Here is a 22,304-nt window from a genome sequence, read left to right on the forward strand (position 1 = left end):
AAAGCATCGGCTCACTCACCCCAATCATCAGGAGAATGCATTACAATTAGGCAAGCAGCAGCTGTGCCCAGCAACTACTTAGTCCATGCATGGGTTATGGATATAGGTTCTGGGACCCAATGCAGAACCCTAAACAATTGGTGGTTGTGGCTTTTTTTAAAGGGAAAATGGTGGTTATGCTGTCATCAGGGATAATAATGGACCCCTCAATACCAGAGCACACACTGGCAGCATTTGCTGCCTGAATTTGTTTGCATAATTTTGCACACACACATGAGTGTGCGGCTTTTCTTCGACTTTCCGTTCCTCGCTTAATTTTGCCATATCTTCAGCTTTAGCATAGTGACCACTAAAAGACTGTTGGGTTTTATGCTATGCTATGGTATGCCTTATCTTAGCGACTTCCGGCGCAAAAGAATCACGATATGAATCCATGAAATAAGTTACCTGGATAACTTGACTTCCAAGAACCGGTGTTTGAAGGTAATTTGGTTACTGAAAACCCTCCTTAATTTGAAGTCCTGTGAAGCAGTAATCTCGACCGTTCAGCTTGCAACCTGATGGACATCCCAACATGAACAGCATTCAAACAACTCCTCTGACCAGCTTTAAGCTCCAATTCGGATGTCGGAATCCAAGGAGTCCCTATTCCCAAAGGTCACTGGCAGCAAGATGCTCAATTGCTGGTATATGGCGATGATGTGAACAGAGGAAACAGTTAGGGAGTAGCCGTCTCAGGAACACACTAAAGCCACAACAATCTGCACCTATTAAATTGTTAGTGTTTTCAGAGAGAAAAAAAATTGTGTGTGTATGTGTCTGTGTGTGTGTGTGTTGATGCCAACAACCTGAAAGATCTGGTTGTGACAACTACTCTCCATGAGAACTATGCGTCACCGGCAGATGACCGACACATGATAGCAGTATGTGAACTACAAGATGTGCCGGAACTGAGCACATATAATACAGTTACACCCATGATACGAACAGCTACTACATGCTGGAGCAGATAACTGCACGATTCACTGCGATGTCATGTGCTCATCATATGAATGGAACCTGAACTCTATGAGCTAGACACATGTGAGCAGTGGTCCTGGTGCTTGCTGGGACGATGTTGTGGTTCAGTGGTTGCGTGCATCCCGGGCTCAAAATCTTGCTCGGTTCTGATTGAACAGAGGGCCCCTAGGTAGCTCGTGCCCTGTCTCCTAATCTTGGAGGAAAAGGCTTGCATAATTGCATGTATGCATGTCTTTTTGTGGGTAGAGATTGGGGATATGTGAGAGACACTGAGATCCGGGCTTATGGTTGGGTAGACCGGGGCGCTGTGGTGATAAAGCATTTGGTCGCAGCGGTTGAGAGTAGGGTTTAGGCACTATATTTTTTTTAAAAAAAGGATCGGTTTAGACATTAATTACCTTGTGCTTACCATTTTTGTGATATATTTCCTCAGTCGAATATGATTGTTTTGACAAATTGTAACAATATTGTACTAGATGCACGGGAGATCAAACGGATAATGTCGAATCAACGGCTAGGATCAATCATGTGCGTGTACAAGATAGAAGAATGAAGTGAAGAATATGCAAGAATATACTTACAAATTAGAAATGATTGATTGCACTTCTTTCTGAAGGAAAGATTGCACAACTTTTAGAAAAGAAGAATCAACTAATAGTTAATAAACAGAAAGGAAAAGTTTCGAGGAAACATTTCTTAACAAACGCAAAAGATAAGAAAGGGAAAGGTTGAGGCCAGCAAGAACAGGTAGTTTGGAGGCTTTGTATTATGCTTTGCCACCAAATGAATTGACTTGCCACCAGTAGTAATCCAATGCCCAACTAACCACCCCTTTCTGGCCCCTCCCCAATCAACCTTCCTACCGAACTAACGCTTCCTCATTGGTAGAATAATCATTGACGAGATGGATGACCAGTAGAGTTTACAAGCAGCTTGGTCAACGCAACAGTATGCATTGCCTCTTTGAGTCCCAGCTCAACAACCTATCTGGTCAGCTATCCTAGAGAGTGAGAGTGAAGTGACACCCCCAAGTCAAAATGCATGCATTTCTTGAACAGTAGTTCTGTCCGTCACTGCACAAACACTTTGAGTGCAGACGCTGCACAAAATCAGGTTAGAACTGCTGTGCCTTCCTCGATCCTCTACCAAAAATTGTGAGAGGAATTTAGGAGCGTTTGGTGGCTGCTCTACCCTTTTGTGCTGTGCTTAGTACGCGAACAGCTTAGCTAATAGCTGCCCCTAATTGCTGGTGGATCTCCTTTTTTGGATGTACATTCACTTGGCTACAGGAAACCGTTAATGGCGACAAAGACTCGTGTGGAAAAGGCTAGTATAGATCTGTGGTCTGTATATAAATCTCCACTAGACAGTACAGTCGCCCGTGAACCATAGCACTTCATATGTACGGTTACAAACTTGCATCAATTGTGATTCAGTTTCTCTCTACCATGTCAAATTGTCAATGGAGAATTAATTTATTGAAATGAACAACACATACGAAATATTGAAAAGTTGAACAAAAGTGTGACTAGATAGATTAACAAGTACTCACTACTTTGAATTTTACAAGGCATATTTCAATTCGTTTCAGGACAAGTACTATTTGGTCAACACAAATTGATACCATTAGGTTTCTATTAAAAATACTTATGATTACAATTTCATATCCCATAAACTACATTAATGAAATAATCGCCGGTCAAAGTTCTTGCAGTGAAATGAAATGTGCACTGTCTGGTGAATGTGCCGTACATGTCCAAACAATATAGATGAAGTAAAACTACTCCCTCTCCAGTCACAAATAATTGATGTTGGGCTACCTTAAGTCAGCCATTTGATACTTTGACTAATGTTTCAGGTGTTAAGTTTGATTGCTTGAAAATGATATGAGTAGATTTGTCTCAAAATGCAGTTTAGTGAAAAAAATTATACTTTTGCTATGTTTTTTTAGATATTTTATATAACAAAAAAGTACCATCAAAGTTGTGTTTTGAAGGCGCCATAGGGAGTTCTTTTAAAAAAAACAGAGGTGCACAACGATCCACTATGAGCAGATTATTTCTTCTATTATCAATTTTTGTCAGGATAGGACTTAGTGCTAGTATATGACACTAGAATAGGACTATGTTTTCGTTTCCTTTTATTTTTCTTCAGAAAGAATATGACCTAAGGAACGACTCTCTTGAAATTCACATAGCACAAACTTCATGAAACATGAGAAGATCGTATAGTTTATTTTTCTTTGTCACGACTAGGACTTATTGCTAGCACGGCACCGGAATTGCAATATATTTTCTTTTTTCTGAGAAAAAATTACATTGAATCATCATCTGCCCATAGGGTTCGACCCCCTCCAAAAGAATCCCAGCACGTAGTGCCAGATGACTCTGAAGTAACTTCCATCCCAAGTGAAGCACACGCAAGATGAAAGCAACCCGAATCCACGGAAACCAATCTAGACGAAACTGACCAATGCATTTCGATCTTCCTAACTGTCAGTCGGTCAGCCTTTCAGTGAACCTAATTTCACCCAACAACGACAGTGACAGTCTCACACCCTCCACTCTGCCATCACCAGCACCCCTGCCTTCACCGTCTTCTGCCAGCCAGCTCTGCCCGGCTCCGTCGCCGTGCTATCGACGTCTCAAAGCTTGCAATCTTCTCTGCACCACGTTTAGGTACATATATGTATCTTCCTTTGAGTAGGATATGATCCAAGCAAGAAGAACCCCTCTTCGTCCTCACACCAGCTTCCAGCTAGAGCTCCCGGCCGCCTTGTAACCGACGGCACCTACAATGCCTGCTGCAACGTCTCCTCGTCCTGTCTCTTCTGGCCTGCTCGTACACCCATATAATAGTGTTTGGTAGATGCTACCGAGATGGGGTGAATTTCAGGCCAAAATTTTGTATTTCTTCCCCCTCTCCTATCGCTTGCTGCTTCTTCTCCGCCTCTGCTCCTCCTCCTCCTCCTCCATATAAGTAATAAGAAGCCCGCCCAGGTCTCGCCGTGGCCGTGCTCCTCCGCCCGCGCGCCCGTGCAGTCAGTTACCGGGTCAGTGCCGTCATCAGTAGCAGTAGGTGGTCAGTCCGCTCGGCTCGGCTCGGCCATCCATTCGATCGACCTCCCCTGCTCCTGACCGGCCACCCATCGGTCGCGGCGCAGCCAAGCGATCCCCGCCATAAAGGCGAGCGCGACGGAGGGAGAGCAAGTACATTACTGTTGCATTGCTGGCTGCCTCTGTCGTCGCCGTCCGTCGTGCTTGCCGAGGAAGGAGAGGAGTGGTTGAGGCTGCGGCATGAGGCGAGCGGGGATGGCGCGCGGCGGCCGTGGCCATGGCGCGGCGGCGGGGCGGGCGGGGAGGGTGATGCGCGCCGCGGTGTCGGCGTTCTTCGGCGGGTACCACTGCTTCACCTCCTTGGCGGCGCTGCTGGCGCTGCCGTTCTCGGCGGCCGTGCTGGCGTCTGAGGCGGTGGCGCCGTCGTCGGGGATGCTGCGCGGGGCGGCGGCGCGGCTCCGGTCCGTGTTCGCCGCCGCGGGGTTCCCGCCGTCGCCCTTCTTCGCGCTGCTCGAGGCCAAGCTCGCGCAGACCGTCTTCACGTTCGCGGCCACGCTGCCGTTCGCGCTCACGTTCCTTCTGCTCGCCAAGGCCTGCGTCGCCGCCATGCTCCGGGACGACGGCGCGCCGCCGCCCCGGCGGCAGCGGCGGCTCGCCGCGCTCCCGCCCTGCGGCGCCGTCGCCCGCGCGTACCCGGCCGTCGTCGCCACGCACCTCCTCAACGCCTTCCTCATGCTCACCGCCAACGCCGCGGTGTTCTCGCTGCTGCTCCTCGCCTTCGGCGCCGCCGACCTGCTCGGCCTCACCTCCCACCCCTGGACGCTCGCGCTCTCCGCCGCGGGCGCCATCGTCTACTCGCTCGCCATCGGCGTCGCCACCGTGGTCTGCAACCTCGCCGTCATCGTGGCCGCCACGGAGCCCGGGTGCGCGGGCCACGCCGCGGTGCTCAGGGCGTGCGTGGCGATCAGGGGCAGGGTGTCCACGGCGCTGGCGCTGGCGCTGCCCACCAACCTCGGCATGGCGGCGGCCGAGGCGCTGTTCGGGCTCCGCGTCGTCGCGCAGCGCCGGAGGGCCGGGAGGCTCGCGCCGGGGGTCGCCGGCGAGGCCTTCTCGATCGCTTACATCCACGCGATCTGCGTCGTGCTCGAGATCATCGTCAGCTGCATGTTCTACCGGAGCTGCAAGAGGAGTGAAGCGGACGAGCTCAGAGAGCTCGAGCCAGAGGAGAAGGGTGACCTCCAGGCTTGAACTCTCAGGTCTCAGCTCAGCCTCAGCTTCAGTCAGGTGTAAAAGAAACGGAAAATCTCACAAATAGCCACACAGGATCAGATCAAACGGTACAGAGCTGATCCAGAGAAATATAGTGAATTAAGATAGATTTCTGCATATGTTTTTTTGTTTGTTGGCGAGCAACAGACAGGTTGAGGTCAAATAAATCATTATTATCTTGTACAAAAGGTAATAAGTACCTTCTACTGAAAGCACGGAATTTTGCATTATTCAGTGCTTCAGGGTCTGTTTGATCGACTAAAAGCAAAGTAACTAAAAGTGATTAAGGTTCCAAACAAAATGACTAAAATGAAGAGCAAGCCCTCTCAACTCCTCCTTTTAGCTCCTTTTAGCTACTCTTTGGGAGCTAATGGGACTAAAATATTTTTAGTCATTTTAGTCACTTTGTTTTAGTCAGTGGAAACCAAACGAGACCTAAAAGGGACACGATATGGGACTGTTCCTCATATAGACACTGACAGCTCCAAAAGCTTATGAGTTATGACCAATGTTTGTGCTACTAGCATCTCTTGAGAATTATCTATCACAGTACAGACTATACGAAACATGCTCCTGCACTCTGGTGGACCACACATCAGTCAGATTTCACTTTTCATTCAGATTCTAAACAGAAATAGACTGCCTGATGTTGAAATGGCCCTCATGTATGGAGTTCCAGCATTATATACAACCAATGGGGCTGTTCTCTATTTTTACAACAGATATTACAGTGCCGTAAACACCATAACTGCGATCATAGGGGGGAAGAGAAGATGGTACAAGAGGATAATGCAAAGTCAAACCAGCAGCAGGGTCACCCTTTTTTAGTTTTTTCTGTCACTAAAGTCACAAGGTGAAACACTGAAGCTCGCATTTTCTCCTGGTTTTAGTCTATCTCCAGACCATTAAGACAGGGGAAGTGGGGGGCCATCCACAAACACTTTGCTCTATAATCTGTCAAGAAGTCAAGAATATGGCTATACACTCGTCGTCAGCTGGTTAGGAATCTGCCTGTGGTAACACTAATCCTTTTCTATTGCTTCTGACCTGATCACTACTTCCGCTCCTATTTCCTAGTTTACAAGCACTGACCTACTCCTGCTGCTAGTATAAACATTACGGGGGGAAAAAATTCTAGTATGAAATCTGTACAGAAGAACCTAATTTGGTGCGGGGTTAGCTTTGTACAGTGTCATGAGCGATCAGGCATGGATGTTCAACCGAAAAAGTATCTGTAGAAAACACGAGCAATGACTATATGTTAGGGCGATACTGATTTACCTGTTAGAACAGAACACAGAATATAAATGACTATCTGTTACCTTTTCTTGTAACCATAAGTTGTCCACAAGAAATTCATGCATTTGGGTAACCACGGATGCTTCTGAGAAAACCTGTGCGGGCCTGCGGAGGTGGCATTTCCCAAGGAAGGAAAGGTGACCATAAAACTTTTGGCGCATACTATTTGAAGGCTGATGGTGATCTTGGTGATTTGTCCCCATTCCCATTTTTTGATTTTACAGGAGTTTTGTCCTGGCTTGCTTCTTTTTCGGCCTCTTTCTGGGCTTTCTTCTTCTCAGCCTCAATCTGCTTGAGGTTCTCATCATGAGCTTTCCGAAACAATCCCACAAAGGTCAGAAGAGTTGTAGCAACTGCAGTGTTTATAGATCCGTTAGGAGTAAGATGTAAGAGATATAAATGTAAAAAGTGGAGCAACTGCAGTGTTTATAGATCCGTTAGGAGTAAGAGTTGTAGCAACTGCAGTGTTTATAGATCCGTTAGGAGTAAGACGAATTTGTAAAAAAGAAAAAGAAAAAATGGGTCAAAAGCTAAAGCAAGTAGAAAATCACATAAAGGGAACTGATGCAGTACACAGATCTATTTGCCATTTCATATCGACTGTCTCAAATGGAGAAATTTGCTTAAGCAAAATGACCAGAAAATCTACTGCAGATCTAATGAAGATCAGGCTTCAGTAGTGTTGCACTGTTGCGGCACAGAAGCGAGACGAACTCAAGAAGTAGATCACATAATTATGTAAATCATGGTTCCAACCAGTGTTCATAAATGTGCAAAGAGGCTTGTTCCTTGCCACTGCGAAATGGATGACTTCGTATTGAAGGAACTGGGAATAAGTTAGAAATTTGAATCACCACAGAATGGTCTAAGTCATAGTAGCTTCGACATCATTGAAAATAATCCAACCGGGATTCAATGTCACGCCTTCTGCTGGCTTGGACACTACCAACGAATATCAAGCAATTTCCAGAACACTGACTTCAGTTTTTCAAGTGTCAATCTAGTTGATGCACAAAACAACTGAAAGCAGGTGCAGGCTAACCAAATTCGTAAACTCTAGTTCCTCAAACTGGATCCAGATGTGTCAATGATAAAAATTCACAGCTTTACCAGCATAATGGTAAAATGGAATAAAGAAAATCTAATTTAACACCTCCAGTGAACCATTTTCATGGATGAATTGGCATGAATATTACCTTGCTCAAAAGGAAATTTTGCAGGGTCTTCTCCAAAATAAAGGGCAAGTGCATCTGCACTTTTACCCTGCAAGTACTGGACAAGTTAATAAGGGGCGAATTTAAAGCTCACAGTGTTCATACTGGAAGCAGGAAGGATGATGAATGACTTACTACTTCAGAATAAAATGCTGATAGGGAGCGCACATCAGCACTAGAATAATCAATGAACTCCTTTAAAGTCTACATGGCATCAAAAGAATGGATAAATAAACAAAGTCTCAAACTTGCAAGGGAACATTATGACTCTGCAGAATGATGTGACCAAAACTAAGATATACTAGCCACAAGAAACTTCAAACAGCGAAGGAACTGTAAACACCACAAAAAGGTGGTGAGAATATACCTTACGGAAAACATCAGAAACCGGCCCATCACTTTCTGAAGCAGTTAGTTCCAGTTCAACTTTCTCCAGCCCTTTTACGACTGCCTGCTGCTCTTCTGCCAATGCTTTCAGTTGCAACTGTTTACATAAATTCCAGAATACTTAATAAATTTTATCAATATAGATTATCTATACTAGTCAGAGAAGCAAATTACCTTTGAAGAAGCTTCCAAGCTGACAAGATCTTCATGAAAATCCATTACTTCTGGTGACTTCTCTGCAAGGGACTGAAGTACATTTAAACCAGTCATTAAGTTCTGAAGAAAATTCAATCGATGCAAAATAAGCAGTGCATTGACAGGATATGTTCTCATCATAATGAGAACATATCCAGTGCTACCATCCCTTAGGGTGCTACAATGCTACACTTCTTGGAAAAGGTACAAATGACCATAAAAATCCAGAAATATTAGGTTAGACAAGGCTTATGCAAAAGATCAACTTTAAATATGAAAAGAGTTAACTCAGAATATGAAGCATATCAAGGTCCATTTTCCACTTCTATATGCATGTTCTTCTTGCTACCATCGTAAAATATATTTTTTGCTGTCAATGGTCCTTGCTGTCTATTATTTTTGCTGCTACCTTCAATTTCGTCCAACTAACAACACCCATGAGGTGTCACGTCAAAGTTTACAAGGCCAAAAATGCCTCTATCACCTTGACTACTCTAGGCCATCTTTGTGCATGTATTAATCCATGACAAATAATAGAGTAGAATAATTTGGGAAGGAAGGATGCGCATGTAGTGGCGCAAGCAAGGATGCATCACAAATTAATATGGCCTTTTTTTAGGTAACATGGCCCAACAAATGCATACATATTTTTTTAAAAAAAACCTAGACCAATCTAGATGGAATTAGATGGCTTTATATTAAGAATAAAATAGGCACCCAAATTCACGTCAACTTGAACTTGAGTGTAAATCTACATCCCAGTTCCTAACACATGCATACATACAATATTACCAATATTCCATATGAACAGTGCATTATCTCCATACCTTACATAGAAAGTGCATTAATGTCATTCTACCATTAGTGGCACGGGTCTCTATAAGTTTTAAGAGGCTGTCCAAGCGAAAACCAACAGCCTGACCTGCAATGAAATAGCAAGAATATTACTTTCTTCAATAAAGTTGATATAAGGTATTGGTAATTAAAATTATTTAGCGACAAACAGAGCCCAAAGATACAATAAGTTGATATTAACACATGATCTAGCCCCCAATTAATTTGCCATTATTCCATCTATGTAATAACTTATTTATCGATATCAGTCTTTCAAAACACTAGGCAGTGGTCTATTGCAGGGGCTCGAGGAGTTTCCCATCTCCTTGCCCAAGCAGAAGCAGCTCCAGCTACTAAGGAGTTCTGGTCTAGCCTCTTGTGGTCATGAATATCCTTTTTGTAAGAGCCCCTTAGCTTGTCCTTAGGGTGGGTTGCAGACCCTTCATATCTGTAACACTTCGGGGATCTATTCCCCTCCTTCTTCTTAATATATTGATGCGCAGTTCTCTTGCGCGTTCCAGAAAAAAAAAACACTAGGCTGGGCCCTTTGGATGGGTCGCTTATTGTTGGATAAACTGATCTGTATTGATCATGAGTGGTTTGCAAATACAGGTGCATCCGAACATGAAGGCAATGTTTGCCATGGCTGTTTTTACGATAGTGGGTAATGGCGTGTCTACTAAATTCTGGATGGATTGCTGGCTATGGGACTTGTTTTTTTCTTCGAAAAACGCAGGAGATCTGCATATCTTTGAATTAAGAAGAGAAAAGGGTAGAACCCTTAAAGTACAAAACACACGCCCCCCTAACCCCTCATGGTCTCACGAGTTACACACGCGCCTTTGGACAACATAACTACCACGACCACAGCTAGATTAACCATCTTCCCTTGTCAAGGCCAATAGGTAAGAGATCCCTGTGGCCCCCTGCCAAGCTCCAAAGCTTCTTCTCTTCAGAGATACAGCTCAATGCATCAGCTAGCATGGGTGAGGCGCCATCAAAGAAGCAGCAGTTGCGGAGAGTCCATAAAGTCCATGATCCTAGGATGATGATAGAGTTGAGCCCTTGTCTAACTTAACCAGCCACCACCTCGCTGGTTCTAGATCACCATGAATCAAAAGAGGAATCATTAGGCTGAGGGGAAAGGATCTGATGATCAAATCTTTTCAGCACCTCAAACCAGAATTGACAAGAAAAAACACAGGTCCCCAACAAGTGATTGATTGTTTCTGCTTCCTGATCACAGAGTGGGCAGCATGGGGGATGATCCAAGCCATGACGAGCAAGCCGATAGGCCGTCCAGGCGTCCAGCACTTGTTATGGCTAAGGGACTATCATGGAGCTAGCACCTAATCTTGTTTCTTCGGTGCCTAAAAGAATTCTAAACAACAGAATGATACAAGAAGCATTGGCTGATCGACGATGGTGGGTATCTGATATCAGAGGGGCGCTATCAACAGCGCAGTGGTGGGATAATTAGAGCTTTGGGAGATGCTGGATGTTTGGCAGCTGGAACATGGCATACCAGACTAGCACGTCTGGCGGTTGTCTACATCAGGTACATAAGATTTATGACGTGGAAAAGTCTTTGCAAGTGCTGGGCACTGCTGTGATTCAAGGTATTCTTATGGCTAGCCCTCTAGAATCGATGCGGGATGGCAGATAGATTGGTGAAAAGGGGGTTGCCTCACCCGGCAGAGTGCCCCTTGTGTGATCAATCAGAAGAAACTATGCATCATCTCCTCATTTCATGCATGGTGTCTCAAGAGGTTTGGTTTTCCATCCTCTAGAAAGTAAATATCAAGGCTGTAATGCCACAAGGAGACTCCTCCTCTAGCTGGTGGCGAGGTGCACTCAAAAGACTAGAGCAAGGGATCCGCAAGGGCTTCAACATGTTGGTGCAAGCAGTGACGAGTGGAAGGTCCTTGTGGTGTGCTGCAGGAGGACCTCCCAGTATTTCCCTCAAAAAAAGGGACCTCAGTGTTACCCTGGGTAGTTTCAGTGTTTTGGTGGTGTATTTAAGTGTGGAACTGTGGATCATCTCCTTCATGTAAGTCAGTAAGTGACATGGAGTTTGTACGATCCTGTAGCAGTTATGTCCTGTAACCTAACAATCATTTTTTTCCTCTATTATTGAAATGACACACAGCTCCAGGAGAAAATAAAGAACTGATAATACTGTCTAACAGGGTGTGTTGAAATTATCCCAGAAACGTCAATGTTTTTCATCTGAACAGACATGCAGAGAATTAGTTTCAAAGATATTCACAACATCAGCAACCCGAAGTCCATTACCTCTTGGAGTGCCTTGATTCAATGTATTCCCAATTAACAGAATATTCTTCATGATGACCTTCAACTTCTCAGAGCTTCTGAGCTGATTGGCATATCAGAGATGAGTTCTCTCATGACCAGCATGGATACCAAATGTAAAAAATAAAAATAAAAATTCAGGAGTTATGCTTACCTCCTCACAAGCGGATGATACAGTCTGCAAATTCTTCCTAACATCCCTAATCTAAGAGGAAAAGAAGAAAGTTGGATAGTGAAAAGCCATGAACAACTCAATAATCAAAATCCCAAAAAGTTATCAATGTATGACCTGTGACTGAAACTGAATCTTGAAAGCAAATATTCTGAGCTTAGATTCAACCCTTGGCACCTTCATTAACTCTAGAAAGAACTGCACAGGGGAAAAAAGGCAGCAAGGTAAATTGAAGGAGAACAAGCACCTTATGATTTGTAATAATTATGCAATACACCAGTATGCATTTGTATCCTTAGAAGAAAACTTAGATAAACATGTTAATTATATTGGAGTATATCTATAAAACAGAATATGGATGCTTACATGCTCACACTTTCCAAGAGCTTCCTTGTCCCCGCTGTAGTTCTGGTGGACAAAAATATGCAAAATAATTGACCTTATTTGGGCAATAAATTCAGGGAAGAAAATGATTCAAGCTTATGAGGGACACATGGAAAGTTTAAGTATTAATTCAAAAACAACCTTTAGAAGCTCCATCTCCTCTTTTGTTGGGCAAAATTTAATGAGATTTTCAATTTGATCAGCATCCAAAACTGAATCATCCAAAGCTAGAGCAGCACTCTGTTATAAATAGAGAAAGTAAACATATAGATACATTACAGTTAACACATGCACTTGAAACCTTACTTGACTGTTAGTCAACAATTTGGGATTAGTTTTTGTGTAAATTCCCATGAAACGGAGATGATTCTTATCAGTGAAGCAACTTTAGTTGCGATGTGAGTAAAGCTCACCAAAAACAGGTGATTGTGGACCTACATATTTTTCAAGAATACAATTCTGGACAAAATATGCTGATAACTTCAAGACAATTTTGCTAGATTGTAAAATTGTGTGTATCAAAATTGCGATACAATCTGGTCGAAGTAGTAAGTGTGATGACCTGCCATATGCTAGCTCTACCATATACAAAAATGCATTTTCAGTCCGAGACGGATATGCAGACCAATTGGGAAAAAGTGCAGCCACAACAGCCAACGCAGTTATTTTATCCACTTATCTGAGCTGGAGAACCAATCCAACAAGTCTAGAAGTATAGATAGGAACTCCCTTTCTTGCCACAAAACATGCTGCTATTTTGTTTTTTTCCACTTGACCCACTTGTCACTAGTCAATGGCGAAATTTGTGAAACAAACAAAAATTCCCTAAATTTATTTAATGCTTTCACTTTTACTGAACTGTTTAAAGAAAACTACAGTGTGTCTTCTATAACAACCAGGTTTCATGCTTGTATTGATATTGAAAGGGAAATAAGTGCTCATGGTGAATGTTCACTATTCACAGCGAACTCATGCAATTGATAGCATGTAACTAAATGCTTCAAAAACTACAAAAAATCTATGCGTTTTCTCTTCGATTTGTAACATAATCCTCAAGAAATGAAAAGGGGCATAGGCACATAGCTAGTCAATAGATACTTACCATCATATCAGAGAGCGGCATTTTAATTTTTGTCAACATGATTTCTGTGTTATTGGCCCGTCTTAGGTCAATCTGTGGATTAGTCAAAGACACCAACACACTTTTAGAGGAAAAAATAGTAACACAAGTAAAGGATTTTTTTATGGAAGCACATAAAGGGCTTCTATTGTCACAGAGCGAAATAAAAAAAAGGACTAACTTTAGTGACAGCATTTTAGTGCTAACAAAAGTATATTTTGAGATAAAATATTAAAATGGACTGCAAATACAGAAATATTGCATGTTTTCTTTTCCCAATTTCATGGCTAGGAGATTAGATTTTTCATACATATTAAGCCCCTGGGCACAGAAGATTAAACAGAACAAAATATCACTAATCATAATTGACATTCTCCAATATTCTGAGAGTGACTCATGTACACCAAAATAAATAAAAAAACAGTTTAGTACATGAAAAAAAAGGCTCTTTAAATTTTGCATATTCACTCCTTTCTGTGACTCAGGTCTCCGAGGGTAACTTGGGGAGGTGGTCTTACTTTAGGGTCCGAACATAACCTTACGTGTATTATGCGATATTGTACATCATTTAATGCTGGTTGGCTACAAAGGTAATTAACATACATCAGACTGAAGAGTAGATGGCATTCTTTCTATGCAGTATGGACCCATCTTATAAAAGGCAAATAAACTCCCATGCAACTACTAATAACTAACAAAAAGGCAGTACATAAACTCGAGATTGGCCATTGTTTTCATGTCTAGCATGCTTAATCTTTGAGTAAGTTACCAGTTGAACTTTATCCGATTTAGATCCAAGAGATTTTCCACGTCCTTCTGATTTTGAGCCAGCTTTTGTCTTTGGAGCAATGGTAAACAGAGACTCCAGTTCATTTACATCAAATTCAGCACGACTGCATCAATCATGTTACCAGTTAACATAATAATGAGGTGAGACATATACATTGAATGCTACTAGAATCTACGATCATTGAAAAAAATGGGATGTCAGTTAAAGTTCATATGACATTTATCACCAGAGCAATTTCTAGAATAAATATGAGAAAAGTAGAGAAACTATATCTTTTGGCAAGCAAATGATTGGTCAGTTGATAGTACCTATTGGCATCCACTTGCTTTTGTAGCTCTGCCCACAAACTTCCTTGCATTGCCCTTGTTACTTTTACCCAGTGTAGTGGTTTTAGAGATGACCTTCGCGCTGCGCTTTGTAAGGTTGAGCCTAATGCCCGAGCAAGGCCATGTCCTCTTCCACCAGGTGGAGTAGGCATACCTCTTCCACCTGGAGGCGGAGGGGGCCCACCAGGCACTCCAGGAGGCATTGGAGGGGCAGGTGCACCAGGAGGAGGAGGAGGGCCACCTACTCCTCCATGTCCTCTAGGAGGAGGAGGTGGAGGTCCTCCATGACCTCCAGGGGGAGGAGGAGGAGGGGGAGCTCCACCTCGAAATCCAGCAGGTGGTGGAGACAGTGGAGTGCCTCCTAGTCCTCCAACAGGCGGTGGGGGAGGAGGAACTCCTCCAATGCCTCCAGGTAGAGGCGGCGGTGGTGGAGCCCCAACGTATCCTCCAGGAGGTGGTGGTGGTGGTGGAGCCCCAATGTATCCTCCAGGAGGTGGCGGCGGTGGTGGAGCCCCTACATATCCTCCGGGAGGTGGCGGGGGTGGTGGAGCCCCTACATATCCTCTGGGAAGTGGCGGTGCTGGTGGAGCCCCTGCATACCCTCCTGGAGGTGGTGGTGGAGGAGGAGCCCCTACATATCCTCCAGGAGGTGGTGGTGGTGGTGATGGAGCCCCTACATATGCTCCGGGAGGTGGTGGCGGTGGTGGTGGTGGTGGAGCCCCTACATATCCTCCGGGGGGTGGCGAAGGAGCCCCTGCATATCCTTCGGGAGATGGCGGGGGTGGTGGAACCCCTGCATATTCTTCAGGATGTGGCGGTGGTGGTGGAGCACCTCCGCATGCTCTTAAAGGTGGTAGCGGTGGTGGATCCCCTATATATCCATTGGAATATGGTGGTGGTGGCGGTGGCGGTGGAGGTGGCGATCGTGAAGGACCTTCCAATCGTTCCTTAGGCTGGAGCAATGATAAATCTTCACTTTGAAATCCAATTGGCAATGGAATTCCTCCTAGCCCTTCAGTAAGGGGTGGTGGTGGTGGAATGCCCCTTAATTCTCTCGAGGGAGCTGTTAGTGGAGCTTCCCCATGTCCTCCAGGAGGTAGAGGTGGTGGAATGACCATAATTCCTCCACAAAGAATAGGCAGTGGAGATCCTCTTTGTTCTTTAGGGAGAGGAGGTGGAGGTGGAATTTGTTTAATAACTTTAAGAAGAGGACCTTTCTGTGGCGATTTTGTACTCTCAATAGAAGGTGGTGATAAAATTTCACTCCCTCTAGGTGGTGGTGGTGGTGGTGGTAGCGGAATTTTATCAACCCTTGTTAAAGGTGGAGATGAAACTACTACATGGTCCTCTAAGAGAGGAGAAGGTGGGATTGCTACATCTTTCTGAAAATGAGGTTGGTATGAACACGGAGATGGAGGTGCAATATAACATAAAGGTGGTGGTGGAGGTGGAGGTGGAGGTATAATATGCCTTGTAGGTGATTGTGGAGGAGGCGATGGAGGTGGAGTAATATGTTTTCTACGGGGAGATGGACGATTAGGGAGTGGAGGTGGAGGTGGAGCTACAAAAGATTCTCTAGAAAAAGGTGGAGGAGGGGGTGGGGAAGGTGTATTTTCATAATGTTTTCTTGGAGAAAGTGAAGTTAAAGATAAACATGGAGATGTTACAATTGTTGTATGACATGATGGTGGTGGTGGCGGTGGTGGAGGAGAGAAAAGTATAGGCTGAGATAATTTTTGTGGTGATGGTTGAATTGAAATGCGTCCATCATCAACTATAGTGGGCAAGACTTCGTTGATTGTTTCACTCTGTGATATCTCCACATTGCAGGGCTCCAAATGAAACAAAGATTTTGCATCTTCACTAGTAGTTGGGACATCCATGCCAGTTAGTGTATCGGGTCTACTTGCTACTTCATCATCATCTACCAAATTAGAGGCTCCTAAGAGGCACTCTGTTGTATCTATACTACTTTTTGAAGGTGAAGTTACTGAGGAATCACCTAAGTCAAGAACAGTTTGTCTACAATCATGACTAGAGGAACAAGACCTATGAGCTCTTGTTTGTCCATGTTCAGATATTGGGGCACTTGAATCACTTTGGGTGCAAGAATCATGTGGAGGTGGCAGTGGAGGCGGGCATGGGAAGTGAGGGGCATATTTGTTGGAAGAAGGAAAATTTAGTGGTCGAGGTGGTCGTACTGCGGGAGGATGTGGTTTAACATGCTCTTGGTGTTTGGGCGATATTGAAGACGACATTGACATCTCTATGTAAGCTTCAAATGTTGATGAAGGTAGAGATGAAACAGTTCTTATTGGTCGGAGAAGGGGATGTACTAGAGATATTTTGGATGATGATCCCAAGGGTGTATAGAGTGAAGATGGTGGACGCACAGAAGATGAAGCAGAATCATCCCTTCCACTTGTAGAAGCAACAGAGTTCTGCTTAGATTCTCTTTGTAATGGAGATAAAAAGGACAAATCTGTGGATGCTGCACGAAGTAGACTGCGCCTAGGAGACGATTGAGCAAAAAGACTACTTGTAGACAAAGGAACAAAATATTTTTTCTTTGCATTGACAGAAGTTGGAACATGGGTTACGGCAATGATAGATCCTTCTGGTGGAATGTTCACAGAAGAAATATTCGAAGATTGGCCCTGGGAGCTAGAAAATGATGCATCAATTCCCTCCGTTTGTTCTACAGTGTCATTACTCCCGCAAGCATGAAGCCGCTTGATTTGTTTCTTGACAGAACTTGATTCTGAAGAAGTGCTTGAGCTCTGCAGATGTGATTTCCCTGATAATGGATGTGCCACCCTGTTATTTTCATCTGTGGGCCCAATCACTTGTACATTTGCATCTCTGATACGAAGTTTTTGTTCATTGCTGCTCTCTTCGTGTTCAATCACTAGGCCATTGTCATAAGCAGCATATTCATCTCCCCCACTGTCTTCCTCATCCTTGGGAAAAGTATCAAGTCGTTGCTTATCCTCAGCTTCTTCCATTGTAGTACTTTCTAGATTGTGGACTGTCTCGCCTAATTCAGTGTCCATCGTATTCCCCTCTACCACCAGTTTGGGAGTTGTAACTTCAGATATGATGACCTCTTTGATCATCTGTATGTCCTTAGGACTATTAGTTTCTGATATAATCACCTCCTTTACTAAGACATTATCAATCTGACTCAAGTCTTGATTGGAACCCATACTTTCGTCATGCTTGGAACTGCAGTTCTCTAACATACAGCCATGTTCTTTGTTGGAAGAACAACATGAAATGGCATCATCTCTGTCTCCATCTATTGTAGCTGCCAAACTTGACTTCACTACTCCAGTTTTGTTGCTGTGCATCGTATTGGCTTCATTGGATGTGCATGTCTTTTCATCATTTGTTGTTTCTATCAACAAACCCAATTCATCAATTTTATTGTCTCCCGATCCATTGATGCAAATATCTAGCTCAAAATTGGTAAATGGTGAGTTTTTCCGAGGTTCAGCTCTTGGAGTTGGACCAAAGTCTGTAGAGGTTACAGAAAGAGTATCAGCATCCTTATGTCCTTCTTGGGAATCAGCATTACTGAAGATTTCTTCCGCTTCAAAGAACTCATCAGCAGAGGCAACATCGATATCATCATCATCATGTGCTACTTCAGTGGACGCATCAGACTCAGCATCAAACTCTGAAAAGAGTACCTGGTTCAGGCATGCACTTACAATTAACATTGATATATTTGGTAACGAATTACCACATGCATGCATGAGAAATCATAGCCTACCTCTGCTTTGAAGTTCTTTGTGAACTTGTGATCGGCATCCCATGAGATATCGATGTCTTCAAAGGTCAACAGTAAAATGTGAGATTGGATAAAAAAGGTATTGAACATCACCCTGAACATTAACTTTTCATCTTCTGGGCCATCACCCACGTGAAGGCATTCAAGGACAACATCACCTTGGACGTAAGACCCAACATTTAACTTCACTGGCACATTGTCTGCCTGCAACAATAGTTAACGAGTAACTTGAATAAATAGCAGAACCATTTAGATAAGAACTGTGCTTGATGGTACCTGTCTGTAACGCCTAACATGCTTCTTGGCCTTCGATGCTGGTGAAACGCTTCTGTGATTTCTGTCAATTGTTAGAATATCCTGCCCATGTACTCGAACTACAGGCCGACAACCACCTACTCCATCAAAATTTGGTACTTTTCTAAGGATTACACAATCCAGTGTGAAAGGAATAGGCTGCGTGGGCCAACCCAACTCATCATCCATTCTGCATATGTACCCAAGATACCGAAGATGAGATGGTTGTGGATTCAATGTGGTTAACATCTGAAGAAGCTCCTTTGGTGCTTGCTTGTACACCATATCTAGAGTTTGTTGCTCCCCGTTATATTGTTTCCTATACAGAAGAAGACCTGCAAGCATAAAAGCCAACACCGGCCATGCACCTTTCTCACAGTGCATTAGCAGAATGTTTTGCTGGCCTTCAACCATAAGCCACCTCTGGCTCAGTCTTAGAAAGTGGAGAATGATTTCCAAAGGAAGTAATGGGCATCCTTGGTACTGGCAAGGGTAGTCTTTGACTGTAATACCGTATGTGGAGAAAATGCCTGAAACCAGACCCTTTCCTTCATCTCTGAAGTTGAGTACCATCAATGAAGAATCTGCAAACTGTTCATGGAGCTGCAAAATAATGCTGTCCAGGTAATTCTTGTATTTGTATTGATCCATGGTTTCTGTCAAGAAGCAACAATCGAATACTGCAAGCACAAATAGGCCAATCATTTTCTATTCATGTCAGACCTAATTTGAGCACGTTCGCAAACATTTTAGCAGCATGATGGAATCCAAAATAATTGAATATGGAAGCAGTTCATGCGCTCTTAAAGCACTAATGCACGAGTTATCCTATTAGGCATAGACTAGAAGATATGTGGGGTCTGATAGCTAGGGGACATATATATATATATATATATATATATATATATATATATATATATATATATATATATATATATATATATATATATATATATATATATATATATATAAACCATAGTACATTTAGATGAGGCACCACGGCTGATGCATATTTAAGAGCTGTCATTTATATACTCATTACATGCAAACATCGAGGTAACATTTATGAACTAGAAATGTAACAACCATTTAGCGCAGAATGGTCTACATAGCCAACGAATCATCGCAACCTATCCTAATTGAGTAACCAGGTCGCAATGTCGTAATTTACCATGTGCTGGACACTGTTGGCTTTAGTTTCAGCAAAAGCAAATGCACTGATAAGGGTCATCCTAAGCAAAGTAGCAAACCCATGCCTTTCAAAAGCATGACGGTAAGCGAAACTAGAACAATAAAGCTCAACCTTCCAGGCACCGTAGCATGCTAATGCAGCGCATAGTCACGTACACAGCACATGTCCTGGAAACATATATGGCCACGGCAGCATGGCTGTTTTTCCGGCAACATTTCGTCCGAGCAATGTAGTCCCGAATTGAGCAGCTCCATTTCTAATGCTGAAATCAATAGGACAACCAATTCCACGTCCCCAAAATTTCCACTAAATCCCCCACGTTCAGAGTCCAGAGCTCGACCCACGCCGATTTTGAATTCTGCAAGAGGAGAAATGAATGAATGTGGTTACCGTACCATAGACGCGGTCGGCGATCTCGAGGAGCCGATCCGGAGGCTTCCGGTAGAAGAGCCTCCGGAAGAGGGCGATCCCCTTCCGTTTCCGGCCGCCGTCGCCGTCGCCACCACCACCGCCGCCGCCGTCTCCGGCGGCCTGCCCGCGGGCCCACTTGCTCCGCGAGGCCCGGGACCAGCCGACCGCGCGTTTGCCCGCGGCCAACCAGCCTGTCCGTGGCGGCGCCAGCGATCGGGCCCGGTGCTGCCCGCTACCGACCCAACGCCCGCGCCCGCGCCCGCTACCACGCACGCCGGCGATCGGGCGCGCCACCCGCCCGCCGAGCTCCGTCGCGAATCGCGGGAGGGGCAGGCAATGCCGCGGCGGAATCCGGCCAGCTAGGGTTTCGCCCTCGCCGAGGAAAAAAAATTTCCCTTGGTTTTTTTTGCGCTGCGAAAATTCTTTTTGGGTGTTTGAGGTGGCGGAGAAGGAAGCGGAGGGAGCCAGGGAGGAGGGAGGGAGGAAGACAGAGGGGAGAAGAGGAGGCAAGGCAGGAGGCGGCACGCACGAAACAAACACGGGCGAATGTCTGCGGATGACATGTGGGTCCGGCGCCAACGGATTGCTCCGGGCTGCGGCCGCGGCGCGACGTGACCGTTGCCCTCGGCACCCGGCGCGCGCCCGCCCGCCTGCACCGCGCCCAACACCAAGCTGCGCGCACCTGATGGGCTTGGCTTGCTCGGATGGTGGGCTGCTACACTTCTTCCTCAGGGAGAGGCCCGGCCCGGTGCGGATGGGTTGGGCTGGGGCCGTAGCTCTTCTTGCTGGGGATTGATTCAAGATGATTGATTGGGCCCAGATTTACTACAGGCCACATCCATGCCGTACCGTAATGAGCCTAATCTAGATTGAAAGAAACTCCTGATCTTCAAAAAAACAAAAAGGCTCCCCAAGGCCAGTTCGAAAAAAATTCTTGATTTTTCAGAGGAAAAAAAACTGCCCAAAATATCAGTGTGAAGAAAATAAGTACGGTGTTGACTCTAGAGCAAACATGACTGGACAATCGCACACGCGACTTGCTAACCGTCAGGGAAAACACACACACAAAATTTGTGCACGTGGACAGTTGACTGCATGAGCTGCATGGCACGTATACCACGAGCCCACACTGTAGGTAGCTTAGGTGTTCGATCAGAGACGACACGTGCACGCTAGACGCAACAACCACGTTAGCATCCATCCATCCCCTACGTTGGTGCGCCGTAGACGACGGTGCATCGCGGCATGGACGCAGCACGTGACGATGGGCATTCGACAGCACACTCCATCGGTGGCTAGTAGCTCGTCACGTTCCCTTTCATGATTGACTGTACTTGCGCACCAATAAAAGGGTTTTCCATTACGTCTGAAAGAGAAAATTAAAAAAACAGTACGGCTGTTCAAACGTCTCGTCCCAATAATTGGCCTGTCAATTTTTGGAGATGTCACGAAGATATAAATGTTCATCGATGAGCTATTCCTTAACAGTTCCCTGGTTTCTTTATTAGTTTCGCGCTTGGAACGTTAGCTAGTACAAAATTGTAGCATGAATTTGACTTGTCGTTGAAATACATCCTCCAATTCAAAATAATCCAAACAAGTCCATTAATTAGGATACTGATGACATGATCTTAACTCAATTTGCAACTTTAATAATATCTATAAAGATATATTTTGCAAATAGAAATAGTAACATATTTTTTTTAAAAAAGTAGTTTTCATGATGAATGATGAATCAAGTTAGGACAGCCTTATGTTGCGAATGTCTACGATTTTTTGTTTGTATTGATAGTTAGATTTACGTAATTTCTCGTAAGTTAGTCCCAGTGCATAGTTTCACACAGATACCAAGACTGAGAACTTGATAACTATACCGGTTGGATTTCATAGGGATGGAACTCCTCTCTCATCTCATAAAAACTCTCTATCATCTCTCCTGATAATGATACTGTCAAGTCAGCAAAATTGTTGATGTGGTACGTTATTTAATTCTTGAGACCGGCTTTAGAACAAAACCAAATAAAATTATATTTGGAACCAGAGTTATTGTGGAATAAATGTACTACATAGATCTGATAAGTACCATAATGTAGCCTGGACTTTAAAATTACTGCTACGTCCGTTCATAAATACTTGACACCTGTACTGTTGATCAAGTCGTAACTGTGACCACTATTTTTTCTATTAAAATAGAGTTATAATATCTAGCCATTAAATGTACGAGATTATATGCAG

General features: G+C 44.2%; 2 protein-coding genes across 2 annotated transcripts; one reads left to right on the forward strand and one right to left on the reverse strand.

The window, feature by feature from the left end:
• The first annotated feature begins 3,300 nt into the window (after nucleotides 1–3,300).
• Nucleotides 3,301–5,575, forward strand: LOC112886482. Its single transcript, XM_025952391.1, has one exon. The coding sequence runs from the start codon at nucleotides 4,317–4,319 to the stop codon at nucleotides 5,322–5,324; it is 1,008 nt and encodes a 335-aa protein (XP_025808176.1). The 5' UTR covers nucleotides 3,301–4,316; the 3' UTR covers nucleotides 5,325–5,575.
• A 476-nt stretch (nucleotides 5,576–6,051) lies between these two features.
• Nucleotides 6,052–20,396, reverse strand: LOC112886313 (formin-like protein 12). The gene is made up of 18 exons (XM_025952180.1): nucleotides 20,054–20,396; nucleotides 18,449–19,146; nucleotides 18,155–18,376; nucleotides 14,362–18,071; nucleotides 14,033–14,156; nucleotides 13,246–13,317; nucleotides 12,285–12,383; nucleotides 12,126–12,167; nucleotides 11,877–11,957; nucleotides 11,742–11,792; nucleotides 11,570–11,651; nucleotides 9,268–9,362; nucleotides 8,420–8,491; nucleotides 8,226–8,342; nucleotides 7,994–8,062; nucleotides 7,841–7,907; nucleotides 6,668–6,997; nucleotides 6,052–6,577 (listed from the first exon to the last, which is right to left on the reverse strand). Exons 2-17 carry the CDS (start codon nucleotides 19,115–19,117, stop codon nucleotides 6,807–6,809), a joined length of 5,763 nt encoding a protein of 1,920 aa, XP_025807965.1. The 5' UTR covers nucleotides 19,118–19,146; nucleotides 20,054–20,396; the 3' UTR covers nucleotides 6,052–6,577; nucleotides 6,668–6,806.
• Between the last annotated feature and the right edge of the window lie 1,908 nt (nucleotides 20,397–22,304).

The sequence above is a fragment of the Panicum hallii genome, chromosome 3, assembly GCF_002211085.1.
Source record: "Panicum hallii strain FIL2 chromosome 3, PHallii_v3.1, whole genome shotgun sequence".
NCBI lineage: Eukaryota > Viridiplantae > Streptophyta > Magnoliopsida > Poales > Poaceae > Panicum > Panicum hallii.